Source organism: Podarcis erhardii (genome assembly GCF_964252035.2).
Source record: "Podarcis erhardii genome assembly, chromosome: 1".
In the NCBI taxonomy this organism is placed as follows: domain Eukaryota; kingdom Metazoa; phylum Chordata; class Lepidosauria; order Squamata; family Lacertidae; genus Podarcis; species Podarcis erhardii.
Genome location: NC_138497.1, coordinates 66,410,570 through 66,437,766, shown reverse-complemented (window position 1 = coordinate 66,437,766; position 27,197 = coordinate 66,410,570). Strand labels below are relative to the sequence as shown.

The 27,197-nt window shown below is 42.1% G+C and overlaps 1 protein-coding gene and 1 long non-coding RNA gene across 6 annotated transcripts; one reads left to right on the top strand and one right to left on the bottom strand.

Moving 5' to 3' along the window:
- Positions 1-1,455: 1,455 nt before the first annotated feature.
- On the bottom strand, positions 1,456-24,563 carry TCP11L1 (t-complex 11 like 1). 5 transcript variants are annotated; one of them, XM_081835429.1, is made up of 12 exons: positions 24,328-24,563; positions 19,959-20,077; positions 17,773-17,932; positions 15,824-15,956; positions 14,546-14,666; positions 12,709-12,929; positions 11,571-11,707; positions 10,212-10,399; positions 9,280-9,461; positions 8,458-8,630; positions 7,455-7,572; positions 1,456-2,169 (listed from the first exon to the last, which is right to left on the bottom strand). In XM_081835429.1, exons 3-12 carry the CDS (start codon positions 17,924-17,926, stop codon positions 2,151-2,153), a joined length of 1,446 nt encoding a protein of 481 aa, XP_081691555.1. In that variant the 5' UTR covers positions 17,927-17,932; positions 19,959-20,077; positions 24,328-24,563; the 3' UTR covers positions 1,456-2,150. The 5 variants fall into 5 exon arrangements, with proteins under 5 accessions (XP_081691555.1, XP_081691556.1, XP_081691552.1 ...); XM_081835430.1 differs by having other exon boundaries at positions 1,456-1,482; XM_081835426.1 differs by lacking the exon at positions 1,456-2,169 and having other exon boundaries at positions 4,722-7,572; positions 24,328-24,562.
- A 370-nt stretch (positions 24,564-24,933) lies between these two features.
- LOC309327587 lies at positions 24,934-26,755 on the top strand. Its single transcript, XR_014150583.1, has 2 exons — positions 24,934-25,264; positions 26,516-26,755. It is a non-coding gene; the product is annotated as an uncharacterized lncRNA (long non-coding RNA).
- Positions 26,756-27,197: the final 442 nt, after the last annotated feature.

Genomic DNA, 27,197 nt, shown 5'->3' with positions numbered 1-27,197 from the left:
ATGCTTTCCTTGGGTAGCTTCCATGAATTAAAATGCAGTATATGGGTTTGCCTCCTTCTAAAAGGCTATTTGTTATACTGGTCTTAAATAAATTTTTCAGTACAGTCTACAGTAAACAAAAAAGAAACAATTAGGTAAATCGTTATTTCATTTGTCTGTGGACCAATTTCCTTGTTTTTGAAGCCTTGGCCATTTTTAAAAACATGGCAACAGTGACATTACTCCTAAGAAGCAATATTGTTGAAACAAAGCACTCACGGTTGTTGAGAGATAGCTACAGTGGACCTCCTAAATGTTCTTCCAAACTGGAAATATACTGCCTTTCTAGCAAGGTACCCAAAGCCTTCTACAGTTTTAAAAACTTGTCTTGGGGAGAATGGTTGTAATCCAGACAACCATGTCAGCAAGAACCGGTTTAATTCTACCACATGGCAATTAACACCCTGAGACAAACCGCTGCATTCAGAATGCTGCAAGCAGTTGATTTTTACAAATTCCAGCTGGACCTCAACTGATCTGAATGAACTCAGACTAAGGTACATTCTGAAGCTTAGTTATCCACCAGCTTCTTACCTTCTCAAAAAAAGTATTAAAATATATTTAAATGCAATTTTATACTGGAATTTCTAAAAGTGTAATTAATGCAGAAATGGGATGAAATTATGGGGATACATTTACTGGGGATTATTGCAAGGTCATGTGCAGTATCCAGCCACATTCAAACAGAACACTACCCATCCTACAGGTCCTTAGACATCCAGGGGCCAGTAACAGCCAACACAGGTATGCTCTTGAGGTTACAAATACAGTGGTACCTCAGGGTTGCAAACTTAATTTGTTCTGGAGGTCTGTCCTTAACCCGAAACCGTTCTTAACCTGAGGTGCGCTTTTGCTAATGGGGCCTCCCACTGACACCGTGCCACCGCCGTCTTCATTCTGGGGCAAAGTTCTCAACCTGAGGTACTACTTCCGGGTTAGCAGAGTTTGTAACCCGAAGTGTTTGTAACCCGAGGTACCACTGTAACCACCTCCTTATGTGGCAAGTGGCACTGCTTCTCGAGTAATCTACTAGCTAAAATAACTCAATGGCAATAACGCATACACAGTAACAGATGGCATGGGGGAGTCCACATCACTCACCTGCTTCTGGTTGTATCACTGCTGTATACCAGGACAGAGGGACAAGGCAGAGGTCTCTCTTAGTTCACTGTCCTCTCAAATCTTTTTGTACCAGTATGCAGCGGCACTGCAACAGAAGGTGAGCGCTGCAGTCCCACCAACCCATCTACTGCTCCGCATACCAGCAGTTCTTGTAGAATTGCACTTTAAACTATAGCTCTTTCTTCAAGGACTTGAACACATACGTAGATATTAAGGGGGAATTAAAAAGATAAAATACTTGCCTGCAACAAGTAATGAAAGGAGCAAAAACTGCATACAGACCAGAAAGAAGAATGGCGGGCAATCGCTGTTTATCTGTAACTGCAACATGTAAAGTACACACAAAAATTTATCACAGATGAGTTACAGTCTCACATTAGTGGTGCATAGATGAAGTAAACAGCAGCAACATAAAACACATAAGAAAAATAGTAACAATATCACATTAACAGCTTCAAGGAAATACAAGTCAGACAATATTAGAATACTGAATTTCCACCTTTAGCATCCCCACCCCTTTCCAACTTATTGTTGCAAATTATCAAGCAGCACTTTTTTCTTTAAATGGTCAGATGTGTAGGAAGCTAAGCCTAAAGGAACAATTTGACCAATATAACCGAAGAATAATTATTTTACTTTGGCAATTCTAGACCCGAGAGCTACAACCCAGCCAAAGTTAAGCACAGTGAAGTCTATATCAATGGGAGAGATGACTGTTTTTTGTTGGGTTGTGGTCAATGTTGTTCTATGTGAAGAACACTGATTTGATACTTTGTGGTAGCCCAGGGTATCTTATCTACTCATCTATCTCCTGAGTTGAAGTGAGCTGCACCAGGTTTAGGCCTCACCAGTGTGACAAACACCTTGGGAAGGAGGAGGAGATCTAGGCATTCCTTAACCTGCCCTGCCTTTACTGCAAGCTGTACATGTCTTTGCTTTCTGCTTCTATGTCCTTCTATTCTGACTTTCTTCAGGCTTGTTTGTTGTTTTCATTCTCTTTTTCTTGTCCTAAGAGAGACAGAGAGTGGCTGGCTGGCTGGCTGCTTGACCAAGCATTTGATTGCTTTCATAAGTGTTTGGGGCATTTATGGTGAGTGCCATTTGTCTCTCATCTCCAGTCGCCATCTTTGTCTGCTGGAGCAATGGTTTGCATCCCAAGGGAAATGCAGGAAGTGGCCCCTGTTGACCTTCCCAATAAAAAAGCAGCTGCCAAAGGGGAAGTAGGCCCTGGACTGCTCCTTCTGGCGTTCCATGGAGGACACAAAGCAGTTCAGGGTGCCCAGAAGATTGGCAGCACCTTGGCAGAATGTCAAAAGCTGACAGAAGAGGGGGTTCCTTTAGAATAGCCCCTGGCTTCGCTTTCCCACATCCCGGAGGCAGAGATGTTCACCCATTTCTGGATCTGCAAGGCCAAAATGCTGACCCGTCAAGGCCCATTAGATGCAGCTGGGATGCATGGCACTGCAGCTATAAGAAGTGAGGGAAGCTGCTGTGAATATTCTGAGGAACTTGAGTTGGGCAGCCTGAGGTAAACAATGGATTAAGGGCCTTGGACCAGGAGGTGGGGTAGTAATGGCTTCGCTCCTTGCTTGGAGACCATCTTGACTGTGAGTCCTGGAAGACCTGCTACTCAGGATACTTACAAATTCTTGTCGTGGGGTTCAGGATTTTTTGTTGGGGGGGGGGTCAAGATTTAATTTTTGAGATATTGATTTTGCTGTTTTTGATACAGTGGTACCTCTGGTTAAGAACTTAATTCGATCCAGAGGTCCGTTCTTAACCTGAAACAGTTCTTAACTTGAGGTACCACTTTAGCTAATGGGGCCTCCCGCTGCCGCCACCGCCGCACAATTTGTGTTCTCATCCTGAATCAAAGTTCTTAACCCGAGGTACTATTTCTAGGTTAGAGGAGTCTGTAACCTGAAGCGTATGTAACCTGAAGCGTCTGTAACCCGAGGTACCACTGTACTGATTTTTTTTTTTTTGTATCTTTTGATCATGTTGTGTACATTTTATTTATCACTCATGGCTACTTTTGTTATGTTTGCAGTTATGTAATTATTTTCATGTAAACTGCTTTGAGAATGGTTTTAACTATGGATAGGCAGCATACAAATAAACAATGATAATGATAAATCTAGTTGAAGAGCTGTCTGCACCTCTCACAGGTGTGACCAAGTTACCTGACCCAAAGCCAGTGACTAGATATAGTCCAGTTCCTGCTCCATTTACATCTGTGACCAAGGATGAGTGGAACTCTCCGCTGAAGTACAAAAAATATGCTTGTTTTGGCTAACAAGTTGTATGTTCTACAACTTGACATTACAGAACTGCTGAAAGTACCTTCCTGTTGCTAATCTACTCTGCCACACTTTACACCTGAAAGATGGTCAAGCACAATTTGGAGATGCCATGGAGACATGCCTAGATTTCACCCTGTGCACCTGAGCTCCAAAAAACAACTGGTTCATCTAGGCACACTTCTGGATACAGTAAGAGGGTTTATCCCCTCAGCACTGGACAGAGTAATCTGAATTAAAGCAGCCACCAGAAGTCCCTTAACAGCAAAAAAAGTGGTCATTACGCAGCTGTCCCATGCCTTTGGGTGTGCATATCAGTATCACAAGCACCACCTTGGGCAAAGCTCCATGCCAAGCCATCACAGTGGGTGCTACTGCCTTAGAAGCACTCACCAGTGACTGGTGACAGCAGGAAGACAGCATCACATCACGATTCCACATCATCACTGCCTGGCCACATGCTGGCGGACAAATAGCCACAACTTACGTAAAGGCACACCCCTTGGAAGATCCAACTCGAGCCATCATCACATTGGATGACATCCTGTTGGGCTGGGTCTCTGTCAACATCTTTCAATTCAGGCCCTGTGGTCTCCTGTGAAGGTAGCCTGTTTTGGGGTGGGGGGTGTCAACTAGCTCAAACTCACAGCAGTCTATCTAGTGATTCAGCACATCTCCTCTCAGTTTTAACTTTTTCACATCGTTTTGTGCATAGACAATGCTACAGTCAAATCATATTTGAACAGGCAAGGAGGCAGAAGAGGGAAAGACCTGCAGTAAGAAGCATCCCTCCTTACTGCAGAGAGATTTGAGGCAGACAGATTCCCTTTTTGTGTCCTTTCAGCTGCCCTCTCTGGGACATAGGGTTTCCACATCCATCCTTGCTAGGTGGACTAAGGCTTGCATTATCTTTGCATACAAAATTCAAAAGATTCCAGTACCAAAAAATGTGGCAACGCATTCCACAAGGGCTGCAGCCTTTCCACCAATGCTCCTTTAGAGGATATCTGTAAAGCAGCTACGAGCATAGCCCCAAAAACCTTTTGTCAAACACTATAAAATTGACAAGTATGTCATTTAAAAGTACCGTATTTTTTGCACCATAACACTCACTTTTTTCCTCCTAGAAAGTAAGGGGAAATGTCTGTGCATGTTATGGAGGGAATGCCTACGGGTGGCATGCCTATGGATTTTCCTCCTCTAAAAACTACGTGTGTGTTATGGTCAGGTGCGTGTTATAGAGCGAAAAATACGGTATGTCAATTTTATAGTAAATTGACAAGCATGTCTCAGCTGAGGTTGAGGCTGTCCTTCAGCAGATCTTCCCAGATTAATTGTCAGGGTCCTGCCCAAATTGGGGTTAGCCGTTTTATGTCCCAACCAGAAGAGGCTCACTCCCGCTATGGGTGCAATTCGCACCTGCCTGAAATACAGGTCTCCAGAGTGTGAGTGAGCTAGTTAAGGGCCATACCCATATTCAATGAGTGTAATAAAATTTGAGAGTTGATTGGAAGTATCACCTTGTTGGGATTAGGTTGGCTGCGTAATTATCAAGCCTTGCTTTCAAGGCAAATTTACTCCTGTTGCAGTTCTACTTTTGGAGAGGGACAATTGTATGTTTGTCCTTGTTACTGTTCTATTTCATAACCATTTGAATTTCAATGCCTGCTTTCCACTTGGTGAGTCCATAGACTGAGGAATGCTGGGAGCTCCACCCCCTTCCCAAGACATTTGTCTTGCCTCTGCTGCACTGGTGGGTCCTAAAACCCAACCTCACAGACTCACTCAAACTTCATAGATCTACGTTTCAGGTAGGTGCCAACCACAGTTTTTCACAGAGGAAAACCTTTTAGCCCTATACCTTTGCCGTATATCCAGACATCACGAGCATCACATTTCAAACACAATGGGCCGAATAGTTAAAGAGAACCTCTTTTAAAAAAAACCATAAACAGAGAAAGTTTCATCAAATAATGATGGGTGGGGGCTGGTCTGCTTTACAGCAATTCTATTATTCAGAGAGATCACTTAAGCACTAATGTAGAGGCTTTTAACTTTGTTCCCTTTTAAGATTAAAACAGCTACCAAACATTCAGGAAGCATACTGTGCATTGTGGCTTTTCAACCAAAAGCAATTTCAAAAGCCAATTCACAGAATTATTTTTGCCTCCCATATTTGTGACAACATACACATCCATGTCTCGATGTTAGAAAACATTTAACAAGAGAGCCTACCTAATAAACAGTTAATGTCCTCAAGTATCCAATAAGTCACATGTTTATGAACTCCTGAAAACACTTGTTTTAAAACCTAGCAGAAACTTTTCTATAAACTCCATGGGACATTAAAGGTAGTCCACTTCCTACTATAAATTTAAAATCACTATTTCTAACATTCAAATAAAAGTATTGCATCCAAGTCCAGCAAGGGTGATGCGACGGGCAGAGGGAAACTTCCTGCCTGTGGGTTGTCTGCTGGATCAGGCCTTCCAAAGGCTACTCTATGAGGTAAAAGGGTGGGGGGGGGGGAGGAATTCACCATGATCAGTGCCAGCAATATCTCTGCCAGCACACATGCTAAGCTGTAGGCTCATAATGTACAACTATGTTCAAAGAGCACTTGAATTGGGGACACAGTATTATATTACTAAACTAGGAGCTAACCCAACTTCTCACCTAAATCACAGGCTTTTATAATACGTAGATAAATTCCAGAATGAACTTAAATGGATACTCCATTATCCAACTTTTTCAGATATCCAAAGTTTTCCTCACCTATATTAGCATTTCATGCCTCCAGCAATACAGAAGGAAGAAATTCCCTCATCAGACTTTTTGTTTTCACTTCAAGAGGAGAAACAATATATAGAATCTACAGAATGTGAATACTGCAGTAGAGAAGAACCAGAAAATACTCTACAAAAATATAATTTTATACGCTTTTGGTAGAATATCTGCAGGTACAGAATAAAATACTTTAGAAAAAAAAAAAAACCTGGCTGGCAGAAGGACTTAAGAGTGTTGCAGACTGCATATAAAGTGCTTTAACTACCAATATCCAAGTTTTGAGTATCTGGAAACTGAAGTTACTGCTACAATTTTTGAGATGATCTTCAGAACTATTTAAAACTTAATATAGAAAGAGAAGTTTACTAGCCCATTTTGTATCAATGTACATGCTAATAGGATAATTTGAACATCTATCATTTTAGTCTTACCCTCAAGCCCATATTTCAAAAGTCAATACACCATCAATTCTTACTTGCTTTGAATTAAGTACTAAACTGGTGTGTTTTCATGTACCTTTTACATCACCTGATGCATCCACTTGCCACTCAGCCATTGCTACCGTATTAGTGAAAGATTCCCAGCAAAGCTGTTGCCCAAGGATTGTAAGCTTTCTACAACACATACAGTTGACCACCCTGATCCAAATAACAGTGATCCATGTATAGAAGCACACTTGCATACACAGCAGCCAGAAGGACCAGGATGGGAGGGGAGCAGCACATCTCTGCACTAGTCCAATGGCGGACTGGCATTGGCTTCGAGCAGTTATTAAACTTGGGTGAAAGCAGGGGGAAGTGAACATTTAAATCTTGCAACTTCTCACTCTACCTCCAACACACAAGTGCCTAAATAAAACTGTGCTGTGTTGAATTTTACTTAAGTTCCTAATCAGAACTGGTCTGTGTTTGAGGGGGTCTGATGGGGAATAGGGGATACCAAGACAGACTGCGGGGATCCCCAAAAAACAACTGGGATCTGAAAGAGGCCTCTGTTTCCCAACCCTCATCATTCTGACAGAAAGCATGAGTGCAACAGCCTTCTCCTACCCTATCTTCTTTAGGGCAGCATACCAATGAGTCTGACATCTTCCCAGTTTTGCTCACAGATAGCTAAGATGAGTCTTCTTCATTCAGTATTTTGCTGAGAACTGCATCATAGTAAGGACTGAAGACCATCTTGTTGTAGTCAACAAGGCGAACGTACTTGATAGCAATTTCCTCCAGCTCTTTCTGAATAGGGCCTAATCCACCAGGAATGGCAGGAAGAGATTTCTGATGGCCAGAAGCAAGGTAGCTCTCCAGAAACGACTGGATTCTTGAATCTTGAGAAGGGAAGTAAATTATTAGTAAGACTTACTGAAAGATCCCAAATTCCTCTTTTGATAATACGCATCAAATAGGCCCATTATGGTGCTTAATTTTTATTTTCATACAACCATCTTATCGTAATCACAGACTGAACAAAATCTGGAGTTCTTTTAGCATCATTTCACCTTCATTTCAAACATTCCCATGTATCTCTGCTTCCCAGTTCCAAGAGGAACACCACCACTCATAGATAGAAAACTCAAACCTATCATCACTTTTCAGTAATATTTCAAGAAAACGTTTCATTTTCCAAAAGCAGCCCTTGCTTCCTGGTTTTTTACCTCCACACCTTGACAAAGTAGCTTTTTAATGGTTATGCTAGGCAGTGGTTGCAGGCTCCTGCCACTTCCCTTTACAGGATCCAGCACTTAAGCATAGTTTCCCATTACATGAAAACTTTGAAACTGGTTTTTAGCTTCCAAACAAGACAGAGTCATTCAACCAAGGTTTAATGTTGGTTGAATACCTTGGCTTGTTTTGAAGCCATTAGTCATAGTTTCAGGATATGCATATAACAAGAAGCTATGGCTCAGTCCTGGCTTGCTTTTGCAGCTCAAGAAAGGGAGGAATGAAGCAGCAAGAAAGGGGCTGTCTACAAGTGCATACTGCTCATGCATATCCTGGCTCTTGAAACCAGGATTTTTGGCTTAGTCTTATGATGTGCACATGCAGCCAATACAATCTCTCATCTCAAAACGAGTGCATTCACGCATTTGAAGCATTACTATCCCCTTCACTTTACAAAAATAAGATATACCCATGTCCTCAAATGTATGTTTGACTTAGACATGCACAACTATTGCAGGGAAAAGAGCAATCATCTGATCTACAAAGCATACCTATCAGTTTGCACACAGTGTTATTAGGCTTGGCCACAGCCTGGATCTGTCCTTTAAGCTCCGTCTCCTTCTCAAGTGTGAAAGGTGTGAATCCATGTTGGGAAAGGCAGCTATTAACTTCAGCACAAATCTTTTCACTTATGACAGCCAATGCTTCACTCAAATTGAAGGAACTAGAAAAAGATGATCAAAATTCTCTTATGTTTTAACAACTCATAAGCAACATGGAATTGAATTGACGGGTATGCCAATCAAACAAAACATGAGCTATACAAGTAAAAACCTTACAGACTGAGGGAACATTACTGGAGGAATCATCACACACCAACCACTTCCTTTTTAAAGAGGGGATTTGAGCTCTCAAAGAAACAAGTGGGTGTGTCTATATTGGGTGGGGGGTGTCAGCAATTTCCTAGATACAACTGGGAGCTACATTAAGAAAAATTCAGGCTCATAACTCTTCAGAATGCTCTGCGAGTGCACAACATATGTTTAAATGTTCCCCACACAAGAAACTACCTATAACCCTTTCCCATTCCATTCTATTTCTTACATGTGAGAGTATCAGGAGATTCCCACAGCCCTGTATTCTGAAGTGATATAATCAAAGGTTACTCCAAATGTGAAAATTAGAATTATCCAAAAGGCTATTTATTCCTCATAATGGAAATTCCTCATAATTTCTAAAGCCTTTTACTACTTGGAGAAGTAGGGAAGAATGTGCAAGTCTCATTTCAAAACAGGCCTGAGATCTAGTTGAAACTGACGTCTATATCATCCTGCATCACCCTACAAAGGGCCCCAAAGGCACATGGTACTCACGGGAGGTGTAGATCTGTCAGCAGTACCCGGATAACCATTTTGAGATTGGCCGTAAATGCTGGCAAGCCTGAAAGCGCTGTGCCTGCAGCATTGAATGTTACCAGAAGAATCGCTCCAGTTAAGATAAGCTGGTCCAGTTCCAGCTGCATTTCCTGGAAGCGGCTCTGGTCCATTAGCACAGTCTGGAAAAAAAAAATTAACACAACAGAGGATAGTAAATTCAGAATGCAGGGAGGAAGGCGAGATGATGTAATAGTTATATAGTGTAAGCTTTCCACATCCATTTCCTAGTTCAGGAGACTGTCTGGTGAAGGAGACAGTGCTTCTAAAGTTAACGGCAGCACCCTCACCTCAATCCTCTGGTCTAGCCAGGTGCAGTACTAAGTATCCTTGCAAGAACAGCCGATCCACCCAAGCCTCAGCAAAACATGTCAGGTCAGGCCTTTCATCCACGATAAGATTGCAGATGAGCATAGACCTGTTCCAGACTGACTAACAGCTCCACTTGACAAGAGGACTCAGTGAATAAGCTACCAGGAACTTCTGGATGAGCAGAGGGCTCCAAAAGAGCTGACAAAGACCAAACGTCAAGACCTCTAGCCCAGATGGTATTCAGCCTCTCCATTTAAACTATGCCTCCCCGCTGCCCACAACCACTGAGGATGAGGCAGCATTATGGTAGCTGCCTGCCACAAACAAGCACATCTTGACACCATCAGCCAAACACACTGTATGCAGCATAAAGATTAGTTTCAAAGATAATAATCTAAACACCACCAACAACAAGCACATCCCACATTGCCACACAATCCCATATTCATCCCCGTCCTTCGCATTCAAAGGGACTTGCCCAACCAAGTTCAAGTGTATGTCTGAATGCACCCTACCAATCCATACATTGTTATAGTAATTGCAGAGAAGCAAATAGTTACCTCTGGAAAAGGCTTTTGCAGATGATCCCATTTGAGGAGCTTAAGGTATGCATGATTCTGTACAGCAACAGGACAGAGCACAGGAGCAGTACTGGTAGACGTGGCACCATGATCAATAGCAGGCACCATTCTGGATCTCAGGTCATCCGCAGCTTCTTGCAGCCACTCAGTGACGAAATCTAAGGAATCTGTTTTGAGGGAGAAACTGACTTACCAGACCATTTTCTCATCAACCCATTTTCCTGCCTATCCATTTGAAATATTTTTATACCGCCCTTGGTCAAAACAGATTGCACAGAATGGTTTGCGCAATATATGAACAAAATAAAAACAATCAAAACAGTTTAAAACAAAAGACATGAAAAAAGCTGACAAATAAGATGAGCAGGTGTAAGATGTGAAACAATACTTAAAATGCCTAGGGGAATAGAGAGGTCTCTCATCATCACATCTAAAATATTTTATACTTGGAGCACCACAGCTAAGAAAGCCATCTCTCTACTTCGGATCAGCGTCACCTCCAATGTGAAAGATATTTAGGGAAGGGTGTCGGTCCTTAGGGAAGATGGCCTTAAGAATGAAGGCATGTTGAATAATTCTACCCAAGGGCCTACTGTTTTTGGATTTTCAGCTGACTGAATTTTTTTAGTTTGTTAATAATTTGGCTTTAAAAACTGAAATAGATATCCAGACATTTGCACTCTGAATGCTTATTTTTATTAGCACTGCTCATTTCCCCCTAATAAAGTAAAGGGACCCCTGACCATTAGGTCCAGTCGTGGCTGACTCTGGGGTTGCGGTGCTTATCTCGCTTTATTGGCTGAGGGAGTTGGCATACAGCTTCCGGGTCATGTGGCCAGCATGACTAAGCCACTTCTGGCGAACCAGAGCAACACACGGAAACGCCATTTACCTTCCCGCTGGAGCGGTACCTATTTATCTACTTGCACTTTCACGCGCTTTCGAACTGCTACGTTGGCAGGAGCAGGGACCGAGCAACGGGAGCTCACCCCGTCGCGGGGATTCGAACCGCTGACCTTCTGATCGGCAAGTCCTAGGCTCTGTGGTTTAACCCACAGCGCCACAGTTATGCTAAAACTGCAATCTTTAAACTGCATTGCATGCTCCCATTCATGGCACTGAGGAACACCCAAAGTTTATGCAGAAGGACCTCCCATATACAGCTCATCAGACATAAGCCCCCCTGAGTTCATTAAGCTTTCTGCCGTTCATGGGGAGTTATTTTGGCATAATTATCAAATTAAGCACTGAACAGTTATGATGAATCAGCTTAATAAATTTCTCTTTTAATAAACAAAAAGCAGATAATTTAGCAATGCAAAATAACAAAAACCGTACTTGGTTGTTTCTCATAAAGTTCCTGAAACTTCTTCCTTTCATATTCAACTGACTGCTGCATTAAATGTGGCCTTATGCTGGTGACAGCAAAATTAGCCATGTCCATTTTCATCAAGTCCAACACAGAAAAAATCTCTCTGCAAAATCAAGAAGACATTTCAAGCAGGTGTGTGTAGTTATTTAAGGACATTTATAAATCGCTTAATGTTTTTTTTTAAAAAAAACCGAAGCAATGCGCAGTATTTTAAAAAATGGTATCAATAAGAAATACAGCATGTCTAAATGTCTGCAATAAATCAAATCACATGCCCCCCCAAATTGCAATATTTATCAAATGTAAAAGAAGGAGATAAAGCAAATGAAAAAGTGAAGAGCTAAGGGGGCAAATCATATTTAAGTAATCTAACTAAAGAACTATGTGGGGAGAACTAAGAACAATCCCCTTTTAAAGAACAGGAAGAAATACAGTGCTTTCTAGAGAACTATTCTGTTGGCATATGTATTATATGCTAAAAATTACCTTTAGCAGTTTTTCAGATCACCACTGCCCAATTCTTGCTTAGATGATAAGCCTGAGACAGCTTCAGACTGCAGTTGGGGCTTACATGAATTAATGCTCATCTTTACAAAAACGAAGAGCCCCCTCCCATACAGAAATTACAATGTCAGGCAGAAGGCCGGACTAGAATACTTTCCCATGCATCTGGTATCCAATGTGGAAAAAAATCTTTCTCCTCCTTTCCCTTCCCCTTCATCATTGAGGAACATACAAGCAAAATATGAATTGCCACCTCAGTCTGACATGTCAGCTAAAGCTGTAGGGAGGAGTAGACATAAATGCCACATTTTGTGCGTATTTAGGAGTATACATGATTTTATTTACTTTCTAAATTAGCTGGGGAGGGAAATCCCAATTGCAATGAATGCCTCTATAAAAGTAGTCTTGATAAAAATATAATTTCCATATTATTCACTATTTTTGCACTTGCATTTTCACCAATAACTTCTCCATTAAACAAACATGAACACACACATGTATGATTTCATTGCTACATGCATAATTTTTGTATTCTGCCAATGGTTATCAAAAACATTCAAAGTATTTTTCCATAGGCAGATACTGATTTAATGTGAGTACCTGAACAGGGGAACAATTTCATGAATGTCTTTCAGCTTCTTAATTTCCTCATCTCTAGCTGGAGCACAGAGCGTTCCCATCATTCCAATAATGAACTCTGCCAACTTCGAAATGTCAAGGGCCCCATTCTCTGCCTCCTGTTTTATCAGCTCGAGGTCTAGAGCTTCGGTAATCTGATTTCTTAATCTAGTATGGCCAGGCAGCAAAAAAGACAAAAGTGTCTGAAAGAAAGCAATGTTCCTTTGTTAGCTCATAGCAGTATTATGTTGCTGTATCAATCAACACTATTCCAAAGTGAATAACAGTTGCAGCAATATTGTGTTACTAGGAAAAGTAAAATAAGGTCAAATCATTAACAGTTTTAATAGAAGTTTTCATTCACTGTGTACAGAAGAACTGTTTTGGGGTTGTATCCAGTGAAGTAATCCCATGTGTACAAGGATTTCTGCTTGCTCAAGAACATTCCCTTCCAACCCTCTGGAGCATATTTGGGGGATGGAATGTGGGGAGAGGGAGGGGTAGTTCCATCCCTCCATACTTGGAGACACAATGAGTAGTTCCAGCACAGATGTTAAAGGGGCTAGTTAAAGGGAGGGGTAGTTCCATCCCTTGCACAAACGGGATGACTTTGCTGGATGCAACCCTTGGCTTCTGGAACAGGGAATTAACAATGGTGCTTATGTGTGTATGCATGCATAAACTCCAGTGTATTGAAGGGTGACAAATTCTGCTCCATTTTATATCCTTAAACTCACGTCTGATGCTTCCATTCTGCAAAGTGGTGTCAAGGAGGGACATCAGCAGGGAAACAGGGGGTGTGAGAAAGGGCACTTAACCTGTTCCTCAACTGCCACTTTGCTGAAATTTTAGAATGATTATTTCCACCACAAACATGGATCTGAAACAGAGATGGGGTTGCAAGAGAGGGTAGGATTAAGCTCCACTTCTCTTGCTGCCGCTTCTTCCCTGCAAATCTCTCTCTACTGACCTCACTTTGCAGAGGAGAAGCAGTGTGCAGGTTCTGAAGATACTTGGAGACACAATGAGTAGTTCCAGCACAGATGTTAAAGGGGCTAGGGAAAAGGAATGAAATGCCTCAGTCAATCAAGTGGCAGACTGTGACCGACATAATTTTTCACTAGCGACAGGTTGTAAATTGGATTATGAGACAACAGAAACTGTTTGCCATACTGATTCCAGAGCACAGAGGGGCAGGGCTTAAGGCTATGAGTCATTATGGAAGCACTGCAAAGCTATCCAAAGGATTCAGGTGTTGCCTGCCACCAGTCCATGCCCTTATGAAACAGGGTCAATGCTGAAGACAAGACACTAGACTAAAGTTGCCATTGGCCTAAGAAAATAGGAACTGCCTTGATAGATCAGGCCAATTAATTTATCTAGTCTTGTACATTGGCTCCAGCACTACCCAGTCAAACGCCTTTGTGAGGCTCGAACAGGACATGAGGATCTCTATTTGTCTAAATCAAAGATGCTTCTGAACATGCCCCATTGTATTTTTACAACTCTTTGCAGATATTAGCAAACAACGTAGATGAAGTCCATCTGGAAGATAATATAAACACTTGGACTTTCAAAAAGCTTTTGACAAAGTACCTGCCAAAGGAACTTAGCAGTCACAGGAAAGCAGGGCAGAACCTTTTTATGGGCTGGTTACTAGTTAGAAAACAGGAAGCAAAGAGAAGGGAGAAATGTACTGGGAGCAGGAAAGAGTGTAGGTCTCTGTACTGGGACTGATACAGCTGCAACTACCCTTAAACAATGTAGAATCATGTATGGACAAGAAGTATGCTTATGGAAATACATTAGCCCCTCTTACCTCTTTGATCTCTCCCACAAGTTTAATTGCATGATCATATGATGGTGGATCTTCCTTTAGCTGTGTTTCCAGGCAATCCCAAAAAGCTTTGTGGACAATATCCCTTACTCTTCTTTCAAGGCTGGCAAGCAACACAACAGGAGAAGAAAAGTGAAATGGTAATTCTAACACAAAGCCAAGTACAATGAGCTTGTGATGCTTCGAGGGGGGGGCGGGGAACCATCACTAGCAGTTAGATGGTTACTTGAAATGTCCAACATTACAGTTGAAGAAAATACATTGGTAGAGAACAAGATAATTCACTGCATCCAAGAGGAAGTTCTAGCTCAAAAAGAACACGTAAGGGAGACTCTGTCACCAAAATGGGATGAAAAGGATAGGGGGTGTAGCTGCCAGAAGGGCTGGAAGGTTTTGAGAACTCCCTCCATAAATAATATGCAAAACAGCTTCCTAAATGAGTTGTGTGGTGAATGTGGAAATTTGAATCACAGTTGATTGTGTGTGTATTCTGATGTAAGCATTCTATCTCCTCCTAGGGCAGGAATGCTCTTAATAGACTTTATGTACAAACATGAACATAACGTTCCCTGACTATATACAGTGGTGCCCCACAAGACGAATGCCTCGCAAGACAGAAAACCCGCTAGACGAAAGGGTTTTCTGTTTGGAGGTGCTTCGCAAAACGAATTTCCTATGGGCTTGCTTCGCAAGACGAAAATGTCTTGCGAGTTCCTGCGGGGTTTTTTTCCTTTCCCCCCTTTTTCTAAGCCGCTAAGCCGCTTATCTGCTTATCCGCTAAGCCGATAAGCCGCTAATAGCGCTAATCCGCTAAGCCGTCAATGGGCTTGCTTCGCAAGACGAAAAAACCGCTAGACGAAGAGACTCGAAGAACGGATTAATTTCGTCTTGTGAGGCACCACTGTATAGGATATAACACTTGAGCTAGATGTACAAAGCTAACCTTCATGGCTATATGAGCCTGTTGCTGATGGCCTCCGGGGAGAGGATGTGGTTCACAGGGTGAGGAGGATCCCATGCATTTGGTTCATGGCAAACAGAATATGGTGTATCCACTGTTAACAAGCTTATGTTCTCTCAACAAATGCCTGACCAGCCACAAGATTTTCTGTATTTCTCACTTCCATGTAAAAACAGTGAGATGTTTAAAACTGATTTTTCCCCACCCCTAGATCCACTAGTTGCGATGCTGCCTTTTCGTACAGCAAAAATTATATTTTTGTTTTAAACTTTTTATGCCTGCGACAATAGACATTATACCTGTTTTCTGGCAATTCGGCTGGCTTAATCTGGAAGCCTCCATTGACGACAATTTCATGGGCCAACACCATGTTGGTAACTCCTTTTGCCGTTTCCATTAGCTCCTCCACTGATACAAACTGAGGAGGGCTGGCTGTAAGGCAATGAAATATACTTCAGCAAAATGTCCCATTAATTTAAAAAATGGCAAATTAACAAAGATGACTGTTCCCATCTCACTGAGCATGGCCTGTATTATTTTAAAGTTTACAGTTCCTAAGAATTGATAAGGATGGACAATCAAAGATACCACTGGAAATAGTAGAAGTAAATGTCCACTATATTTCAATAATGTCCTCAAAAAAAGATAAGCTATCTAATGGTGCATCTCAACCTTTCCCAGTGTGGTGACTTCCAGATATAGTTGGCCTGCAATTCCTGTCATCCCTGACTGGCTGGGGCTGGTGGGAGTTGGTCCAACAAGATCTGGAGGGCACCAGGTTAGGGAAGGCTGCCATGTTCAGTCTGTGACCATCCTGTGGAGTTTGTATGCTACCATCATTTTGAAGCTGCACAAAGAAGTGGGCTGTTTAGAGGTCATTCTGTGCAATTCCGTGCCTGTAAAATTCAAAGATGAAGAGAAGGAATATGCTTCTCCTCACCAAGGCTTCTGAGAAAGGAAGGTATGGTCACAAAAAAGAAAAAGTGAAAGCTGTCAGATGGGCAGAATTTGTGCTACAATAACATCAAAGAGGAAAATTGGAAAGGAGGGCTGTTAAAAGGAAACAAAAGATATAGCCCTTCATCAATAAGTGAGGTATGCTGAATTCATGACATTGGAAGCAACCAAAAACTCTGCCATTTAAGGAAGAAACAGAAAGGAAAAGCTGCAAGATTTCCAGCTTCAGGAAATCAAAACTGAGATTGGACTACAAATAAGCATAGGGCAGTAGTCTATTAATGTGCCCCATTAATGCTAGGATTCTCACTTCTGCAATGAGATTCCTGCATTGCAGCAGGTTGAAATAGATGTTTGGACTAATCTTGTGAAGAATATAAAGAATGTAAAGTGAGAAATTAAGGAAAACTTATGGGAAGGATAGGAAGAACAGAGGTTATGGCGCCTGAAGTATAAAAGACGTGTGGCGTAAACGGTGGAAGTCTTTTAAAACATTTTAATTAAGTCTGATATTTTGCAAGATTGAAATATAAAATTGTATGCAAGTATAGATCTGAAATTGTTGTTTATGGTGAACACTTTTCTATTCTCTAAATTTCCATTTTTAACTTTTCTTTCTTCTTTTATTCTCTTTTCCCCCCTTCTTCTTCTTTTTGAATATCGCTTTACAGATGTATAATTATGTTCATGTGTATACGTAAGAAATTTGTTTCTTTATTTCTTTTCTTATTTGATATTCTTTTCTTTATTTTGTATTTAATAAAAAATTTAAAAAATTTTTTTAAAAAGGAATAGATGATTCTCGGGGTCCCTTCCAACACTACAATTGTATGATTCCATTACTTTCACACCCTCTCCTTTCATGTGCCCTCCCCAAAACTGCTCAAGAGATTTGGGGAAACCATTAGAACAGATTTAGGGGGCATGTGCGAGTAGGATAGGATAAAACATTCAATAGCTCAAGCAGAAGTCCTTGTGTTCACAGAACATTCATGTAGTGCTACTTTGGATACAACCCACAGTTCTAACATTGGGTGTCAATCCAATGTCTTATTTCCTCCCCATGCATTGGAGTATGTGGTGCAATATCACAAAGTGAGGTAGAAAGCCTGTTCAGCGTTACTACTTGTTTAAGAAATATGTTTTATTGAATAAAAAAATATACTGTTCAGAAAATGCTCCATTTATAGTGAGAAAATTACCTTGAAGTACAGAACACACAGAGAGAACTCCTGGAGGGTATTTTGGTTCTGAAGAGGGAAATCAGGTTTGAAGTAGTAATTTTGCTTACCTTGAGGTGTATTGCCTCTGCTGGGACTTGGCGTATTCTGTCGAATCTTCTTTCTGGAAGACTGTTCAGAGTTATCCAAGTTGTCCTGCTGATTATCTTCTGATTTACCTGATATTCCTTCACTTGTATCTGGCCTGCCTGGGTCCTGGGACATTCTCAGCTTTTTGGATTAAGAAGAAAGAAATTAAACCAATACACGCACTCCCACTGAGGCCAAATTCTCTGCTAAATCCTGCATCTAATTCAGTTAGTCCAACTAGGATTCTACCTAAGAATTTTGAGGGGAAATTCTCTGAAATTGGGGGGGGAGGATATGTACTGTACAGAAGTTAGACCTATTTATTTAAAAACACTTGAATAAAATAACACTGTTTCAGTATTGACAATGTTGCCTGGAGACGTTTGGGTAACAATCAACTAATAGATAATCATCATCATCATCATCATCATCATCATCATAGCAGCAACAGTAATTTCAAATACGGAAAGATAGTAGCTCTGACATCATGCCATATTAAGAGCTGCAATATAGGCTGGAAAATAATCCCTTTCCCAAAGTACATGGTATTATAACCTTAATTAGTAGCATAATTAATAGATATAACACCAGGCAAATAAGGCAGTTTTAAAGTTATAATAAACTTTTCTCAGGTGGCTATATTTGACGAAGCATAAATGTATATTTATGCATTATGTATATATATACATGCATGCGTGACAAAATTATATGGGTCTGGTTAAAGTATGTTAACATTTTTCAACAATTTCCTGGGTTTGTCACCTTTTTAATTTTGTGAAATGTAACCATGTAAGGAAATGTATGCTACTGAACAATCATAACAAAAATACTATTCAAGTAATGCTTTTTAATTAATTTGCACGTAACATTTAAACCATATTTGAACTACATTCTGTACACTTAATTGATTCACCTTATTCCCAATAAAATATTTGACTTCAAATAGTTATGAGTATACTTGGGGGGGGTGGACTTTGATGTGTTCAGACAGTTTTGTTTACCAAATATAAGTCATACATGCTAAGGGAGTTCCCCATCAATTTAGGGCACCGGAAAACTTTCCCAGAAATGTTTCTAGAATATTTCTGGTTTTAACCTTTCGTTTCAGAAAATGTTGTTTTCAGACTTTAGCAATGGCTTTTGTAAAAAAACAAAACAAAAACCAGCCCCTATTACTGCTAGAACATTAATTCACCTAAAAGGCAATAAGTGATGAAACAAGAGACCTTTGCCATCCAATGATGTGAAGATGTGCACTTGCCACCACAGATCACACACATCTACCAAACTAATGTTCTCAAACAGAACACAGACTATGGGAAGCAGTTCACACTTTCAGCATCAAGTCACTGAGCAATGAGACAAGTGATGCTGATGGATATGAAAATCTGTCTTTCATCTCCCCAGGAAATGCTGATATGAATCAGATACTGCCTCTCATCGCTTAAGACTACAAAACAAAATCCATCCCGGTAAAGACCATCTGGGATATGCAAAGCTGGCTGATTGCCTGGTTAGCTAGTCTAGAAGGGAAGCCTCTAAATCAGCAAAATGGACAAAGGAAAGGAAGAACAAAGAAGAAATGCCTCACACAACTCTTACTATAATTTTTTTTTTTTTTTTTAAGAAGAATTGCTCAGAGGTAGCAAATGGGATTTGAGCAGTCTAGGCTGGGTGGGAAATCTGACCTTTTGAGTCTATAATCCTATATCGGCATTCAGGATCATATTATAATTGCGTGAGGCTGGAAAACACATGCCCGCCCCTTAGAGGCCATGACGCCAGCCTCTCCACAATGCCATTCATGTTAATGGAGTCACATCAGCATTCCAAATGCATGTAGGCTGCCCCATGAGATGGATCTCCAAGCGCTCAAGGTTCTAGTTCATGGGGCCACTTGGAAGGGTGTCACCCCCCCCCCAGGAGCACCCTGCAAAACAGGGCAGGCAGGGTGACTGATCATAGTCCCACTCCCCAGCCTCATGTGATTATAGGCACATGATCCTGAGGGCATGCACTAGATGATGGTAGCCTCTTTGCCATTTAAATGAATTGTCACATAAATGAATTGTCACACTTGTTTTGTTGTTTAGTCATGTCCAACTCTTCGTGACCCCAAGGACCAGAGCACGCCAGGCACTCCTGTCTTCCACATTGTCACACTTACTTCTCACTTAATGTCCTTGGACCAAGCCTTCAGGGTGTAAGAAAAGGGCAGAGAGACAGAGAAGCAGTGGAGTGAGACTACAGCTTCAAGTTCTGCAAAGCCAAACAGAAGCAAGAGGTCTGTAAGAAAACCACCACAACAGAGTTAGGTTCCACAGCAGCAAATACAAAACACCATTAACAAAGGGCAGATTTCAAAAAAAGCACAGGAATCTGGCATCCCAAGCCTCCCAAATCTCTTACATGGAAGGAGGCCCTACTTGTTTAGATACAATTTATACATAAATATGCTTGTGACTGATCACAGGAATTTAAAGGCAGACTATCACAGCAGTATCCTTCCCATATGACATTTTCCTGCAGTCACACTGCTATTTTCATTATACTGTACTGTGTGCACACAAAAAATCATATTTTGTATTCACAATGCCTCTTTCGAACTCACTAGCATCATTTGAAAAGCATTTAGAATCCACTAGGCATTCAGTCAAGTTTTCTTCAACACAACTGACACTGAGTTATTTAACATTCAGAAATATATCTCATAATAACACATAATAACACATCAAACATTAAAATGCTTCCCTATACAGGGCTGCCTTCCGATGTCTTCTAAAAGTTGAGTGGTTACTTATCTCTTTGACATTCTGATGCAAAGGAAAGTTAGAATTTTCTCAGGATTCATCTGCTTGAGTTTTGGCACAAACACAAAAGTTTCCCAAACCCAGAAGACCCAAAGTATGTATGACTGATATAATCCAGGTTCAACACTTGTTTGTATATTTAATGTATTATTCAAATTCTAGACAAAACTTCTAAAATAAATAGAAACATTAGAGCAGACAGAGTTTATCCATATTTTTGATGAAGGCAGAATTGTGTCTGGACTTCTACCAGTGCTGCCTTCAGTTTTTCAAAGTAAGTGTTGGTTAATAGCTTATGGATTAAGCAAAGAGCTTCAACAAATAGAATGAAACAAGACACCTTGCTAGATTATAGTGTACCATGTTGCTATTTTTTTTCTCCTCACCCCAGCTTTGGAAACAGATGACTGTATAGGAAATGAGGGATTTAAATAACCGGTTTTCCACTCTAATAATTAAAACTAAACATCCCTAACTATACCCATGATTTACACATATTTACGGTTTGCACTAAGCTCCCTGGTGTCATATGTAGTTTGAATGGCTCGGCTGTCCATAAATTGCCAAATTAAAAAGGAAGCAACCTACAATGCACTGGATTCTTCTGAGCACATTCAACAGCAGAACTATGCCTGTGTGACCAACTCCAGCCAAGTAGTTCTACAGCCTCTGACATCATGGAGTCTTTTAGCATGCTTGTGTAAGTGAAAAAGAATCCAAAATAGCAACATCCCCATCAAGAAGGCTGATTTATCAGACACCAAGACAAACTAGATATGAAAATGGCAGATTCAACATGGATCCTGCCAACTCCATATGAAGTGGTGGAGTGGCAACTGAATGGAAGCAGGGATATGTGGGTTGGGAAAACTAACTCCCCCTCCCAGTGAAACTGCTGTACATCTGCTGCTTTTCTCCAGCATGATTAATTTTGGTTCAGAGTCTCACTGAGAGGAAAACAATAAAGGCAGTTCATTGGGCAAAAAAAGATGGGGAGAGTCACATTTACCATCCCTCTGACCACTTTTACATATGGGTTCTATGACAGTAAAGATTTGGGTAACCGAGATGTTAAAACCTGTTTGGGTTCTACCACCTCAGACTACAGACTATATGACTGAATCCTTTTCCTTACACACACAAAAAAGATTCCCTTCACTAAATGTCAGGGAGATGAGTTCTAGCTGAGGTTTCTTCCTAACATGCTTGCCTCTATCATGTGAAATATGGTACTTCTACTGACACTTCCATCATTTTCCTTTCCCATTCAGTTCTCATCTCAACAGTTACTTCCTTTTAATCCTGATATCATTTCCCCATATGATTCTCCCCCCTTGTTATCATCACTTTCCCAGACTGCCCTCTCTTTACTTTCTTCAGAAGTTCTTTGGTGGTCCCTTTCGCCATCATTCTTAGACCCACCTCATTTTTTTCACTCAATCTTTTCTTTTCTATTTTAGCATTTCCAACTTCACTTTGGTTTCGTGTGTTTTCCTCCTTTTAATGCAGTAGCCTTTTTGCTGTAATGCCCCTTAAAGGTTTATGAACTGCTTGCTAGCACAGGTGAGAAGTATTTAATCAGCCAAGTGGTTGAGTCTGCCTCTAGAAGTATGTGTTTGCACCTGCTTTTGTTTAGACTAATGAATAAACCTGATGGATGTGTGGCGGGCTTGCACATCCTTGAGTTTATTTCACAGAACTTTTGAGAAGCAACCACCATAGCCTTCCCTATAAGCCACAGGGTTTAATTTGAGACAGGACTTCACAGCTTCAGAACCTAATCATTATAATGACTTATTCCATAACAATGAGCCTGTACAACCAACAGACACACATTGAGAAATGACATCCATGTCAAAAGGCTATAATTTCCAGCTAGGTTTGCACCCTGCCACCTCCCAATTAAGGGGTGTCTGAACAGAAGGCAGCAAAGGAAAATGAGAGAAACAGAGCAATACAGGTCAACGAGACAGAATTCCTCTTTGATGTCTTCCAAACTTTGCAGCCAAGTTTTAACAGCACTGTTTACAGCAGGGGTGGAGAACACTGTTTCCCAAGAAAATGCCCCACCACATAGAAAAAAATGGCACAGTACTGATTTAAATCAATGAAGTTCAAACCAGGTGGCTTTACAGGCATAAAAAGAAAAACTGAGGCTTCCTCCCCATTCACTTTTTCTACCTTCATGCACACATCACTATATGAATGTAGACAAGTGTTTGGAAATAAAGCAGCAAAATTTTAAAGTTTTGTATAGTCCCCATTATCAAAAGGTTTCCTTAGCACAAATCAAAACAGGTTATTATAGTGTCAGAGCATGACTTGTCCTAAAGCATATACATAAAATGCATATATATTATCTTGTTTGGATTTTATTTACACCACAGCATGACTATGCAGTTTCCTAAAAGTCTGCATGAAACTCTAAAAAGATGACTACTCAGATAAGCATGTAACGTTGAGGTTAAGAACTAGAAAAGCAGGGATGTGAGTGAAGTGCCAGCTATTTCAGTGAAACTATATATTTCCCAATGTGACACAAAAAAATTATCAGTGGGGACAGACAAAGCTTTGAACAACTCAGAGAATAAAAATAAGGGATATCAGAGAACTGGTGTATTTCTTTCTGGGGAGCTGCAGAGTTATGAAATAAAATATATCCATTATATTCCAAAACAAGGAAAATCTTCAGATATAGGATTAGAACAATAATACCCATTTAGCAAATGAAAGACTGTTGCTGTATAGGGGGGCACCTTGGTCCCGGGGGGCAAATGTCATCCTCCAAGCATCTCTATCTGGCCCTTGGGACGCTCACCACACCACACCCCCTCCCCAGGGGACCCCCATCACTGGCCCTGTTCCATACCCTTCTTTCCTGGCTGGAACGCATCCTTGAATTCTCCACCCTGCCTGGCTGGGAGAATACAGAGGTTTATGAATGTGTGTAGAAACCAGCCGACTATACAAAGGTAAAACTGAACAATTGTTGCTCTTGCCACTTTGTCCTCTGGCCCTGCCCACCACTTACATGCAGCCCCTGGTAGGCAGTGGCGGAGGAAGGGGGTGCGGGGGGGGGGCCTGCAGTCGCCCTGGGTGTCATGGGGGTGGAGTTGAGTTTGAGGGAAAGGCAGAGGAGAGGCTCCAAGGGTTGGAGAGGCTCGCCCCGCCCCCCGCCCCCGAGCAGCTAGCTATGCCGCTGCTGGGAGGCTGCCCAGAAGGAAAGGCAGGCCTTGATAATGCATGCATGCCTACCTAGCAGTAAAGTCCCACTGTGCTAGTGGAGCTCATTTCCGGACAGGCGCGCATCGGGAACTGACTGGAAATTTTGACAGCCCTTCAAAACAAACTCATGCTTTACGGATGTTAACCCTTGACGAATGCTTCGGGCAGGGCAGACACGGCGGTATTTCCCCGCTCTCTCCATGCATGCTGCTAAGCAATGCGATCCCTTCCGATTTAATCGGGATTAATGGCCCACACAGGACGACAAGGCTTGTGCTCTCTCCCGCATCCCCGTCGCGACCCTGGCCTGGGACCCCGATGCAGCCGAATAACAAGCAGCGCCGGTTCTGCTGCAGCGCCCGCAGGCGGAGGCAGAGTTTGCGGCACCAAAACCCGACCCCCCCCCCACCCCCCAGCCCTGGTGCAGACAGGGATGGCAAGGGTTGGGGAGGGGACAACCGGGCTGCAGTGGGAAGAAGACCAGTCCGCAGCCCCGCTTACCCGAGAGGGAGGCTTCGAGCGCAGGAAGACAGCAACTTTTTTGCACCCGGTCTCCGGAAAGCGAGTCCGGGCGGCGGGGGGCGGGAAAGGGCGCGGCTCCTCAACGCCAGCGCCACTAGCGGGAACTCCTCGCAATCCCCGTCCTCTTCCTCCTCCTCCTCCTCACAGGCAGCCCGGAGCCTGCAGAGGGCAGGGGAAAGCTGGCGGCTCCTCATAGGGCGCCGCCATGTCTGCGCTCTTCCTCGCTAAAGCGGCTCAAAGCAAAGCGCGAGGAGCCCTAAAGGGCAGCTGCGGGAGGAGGGAGGGAGGAGCGCGCGTGTGCCGGCGATAACAATACGCAAGATAGCTGTCAATCAAGAGACCAGGTTGTTGGCGGAAGGCGTGAGGGGCGAAAGGCTCTTCCCTCGCCACCCCCGGGCCTTTTTTTCTGTTCCAGAACTACCGCTGCTGCATCCAGGCTTTTCCCACTGTACGTGTGCATGGAGGGAGGGAGGGGAGCGCCGTGCGGCACAAAAGCCCCACCACCACACGCACACACATACAGAGGCAGGGCTGAGTACTATTATGACGGCTTTTATTCTAAACCGCCGATAAACCTCGAAACAATGAACTGGCATCCTAACGCCATGCGGACTGACTGGCATGGGGCGTGCTGGAAACGCCTCCCTGCAAACATGTTTTTAAGCATGCACGCTGTTCAGGAGGCAGCCTTTGTTTGGCTCTCTCGCACAGCCGTCCTGCAAAATAGGTTGCTGGTCAATGTCCGAAAGGGATCAGTCGGGCCAGCTCGTCAGGTGCATTGCAGCCCCGGGCATGTTTACTTGGGAATGCCGTCCTGCTGTGTTAAGTGAGGTTTGCTCCCCAAGCTCCCTAGGGTGCATGGCTTGGGGGGGGGGCGAAGAGAAAAGAATGGCGTATGCACCCCACTCGCTGAATGGTGAGAGATTTCAAGGGTGCCCGCACCTATCTCGTGTTTGGTTTCTTTAAAATAAAATCAAGGTCACCTGAGATTCTGGGGTCGTAAGATAAACGGTTTTATTTACAGGCTGCCGCTGAGCATCATTTGGACTCTCAGCATCAGAGCGCCAAATAAAACTGCTCATTAGGTTTCAGGGGGGCGGTGGCTTCACAATGCCTTAGTACAGTACTGGATTCTCCCAGAGCGCAGAATCGGGCCTCTGGGTACTTTCAGCAGCAGGTGTGGGGTATATGGGGAGCTGAGCTCCGGTGTCTAAATGATGCCTCCTTAATAAAGAGGGTAGTTGATCGCCCTGCCAGTGCTATCAGTTACCTCAGGAAGTTATGCTGCTTCCATTAACCCTCTCCTGACCAAACTACTGTACAGTCTCACAATCAATAATTAAAGCTATGAAGGAGCCCTTTAGATGACATCATTCTAGACTAACCAATACAAATATGCAACAACAAAAGCAGATACAACAAAATGTTATATAAAAACAATAGAAGTCAACAAAAGCAACATACAATGCACTAGGTAAAAATAGGAAAACAGAAGAGAGGGCCTTCCTGAAAGATAGCCTATAACTACCAATAATAATAATAAGCTATACAACGGCAAATAAATAGCTGGGCAAATAAATGATTTGGAGAGATATACATTGTGTCACCACAGAGAAAGTTTATTCCCTAGTCACTACCTACCTAACCTCTGATTGAAAACATCAGTGAATGCTGAGTGGGAAGCAAAACAGAACACATGTGAATAACTTCACATTGTGAGAATAAATCTACATTGTTCTGCAGAGGCAACTGACAGGTATCATATCACCTTATGTTTATTCTTGGAATAATCTAACTGGGGGCAAGTGAGTAGGGAAATTATATTCTTCCCTCTATAAAATGCTTACTTCCAAGAGCACAGGTCTGTTGCTGCCATTTTGTTGGAAGGATCCTGAACATGTTTAGGAGACATGTGAAATGCATAGGAATCCTTAATCCTCAATATTTCTATTTTTCTAGAAAAAGAGGTGTTGGAACTCACCATGAACACCTCCCTTGTTCTCTTATAATGGCAATGGCTCCCACCTGAGAGATACCGGAACTGATTTCCGGCAAATTCTGGCTGAAAAAAGCCCTGCTTATGTATTTCATCTAGGTAGGAGGGTTAACATTATAAACCTTCATCAGATTCAAGTGCCTTATTTCTGTTCCCTTATAATCCCTGCAGATCTGTGACTGATGGCTCACTTCTACTTGGACAATTCCCTACAGCTCAGAATTGGTTGCCATCCAGAACAGAACATTAGTCCAGGGGGAAACAATGAGAGCTTAGACAAAACAAATAAGATATCTTCAGAAAGTGATAGTACCTGTAAAATCAGTTTATTCTGTGCTTACCTCTGAAAAAAAACTAAGGAACAGCAAATAAACCATTAAAAACATCGCCTGAAAAGGGACACATCCACAATTTTACTGTTTATATAAAGAGAGATCAATTAAATCTCAGGAGGAAACAAGTCAGGAAACTTGGGGGGGGGGAGAGAGAGGAAGAGAGATAAATGTAGCTTCAGTACTACAGTACTTGCAAAGCATTATAATCGGCCATTTGAGCAAAAGGCAAAAATGCAAGCCAAAGCTGAAAATGATACCATCTGGCAAGAAACCAGCCATGGAAAAAAGCAGTCAGTGAAGCAGAAGACAGCACCTAGCAATAGAAACTGGATCCAGATTAGTCCAACCCAACACACCTAACTTCAGCCACACTCTGCAGTCACTAGTCACGTGACATATTGTCTTGTCAGGTTACTATGGGATGGTCCTATCTTGCTGCAGTGACTTGAAACCAGACAGCACTTTTATCCCTTTGATTTCTACGCCCAATAGGTTGTTTCCCAAGCCCTTATTTTAGC

Coding starts and splice junctions, on each gene's coding strand:
- TCP11L1 (XM_081835426.1), bottom strand. CDS start 17,926: ATGTCCCAGGACCCAGGCAGGCCAGATACAAGTGAAGGAATATCAGGT. Junction 8,631..9,279: donor CTGACAGATCTACACCTCCC/GTGAGTACCATG, acceptor ATCTTTTTCTAG/TTCCTTCAATTTGAGTGAAG. Junction 7,573..8,457: donor CACTGTGTGCAAACTGATAG/GTATGCTTTGTA, acceptor TCCCTTCTCAAG/ATTCAAGAATCCAGTCGTTT.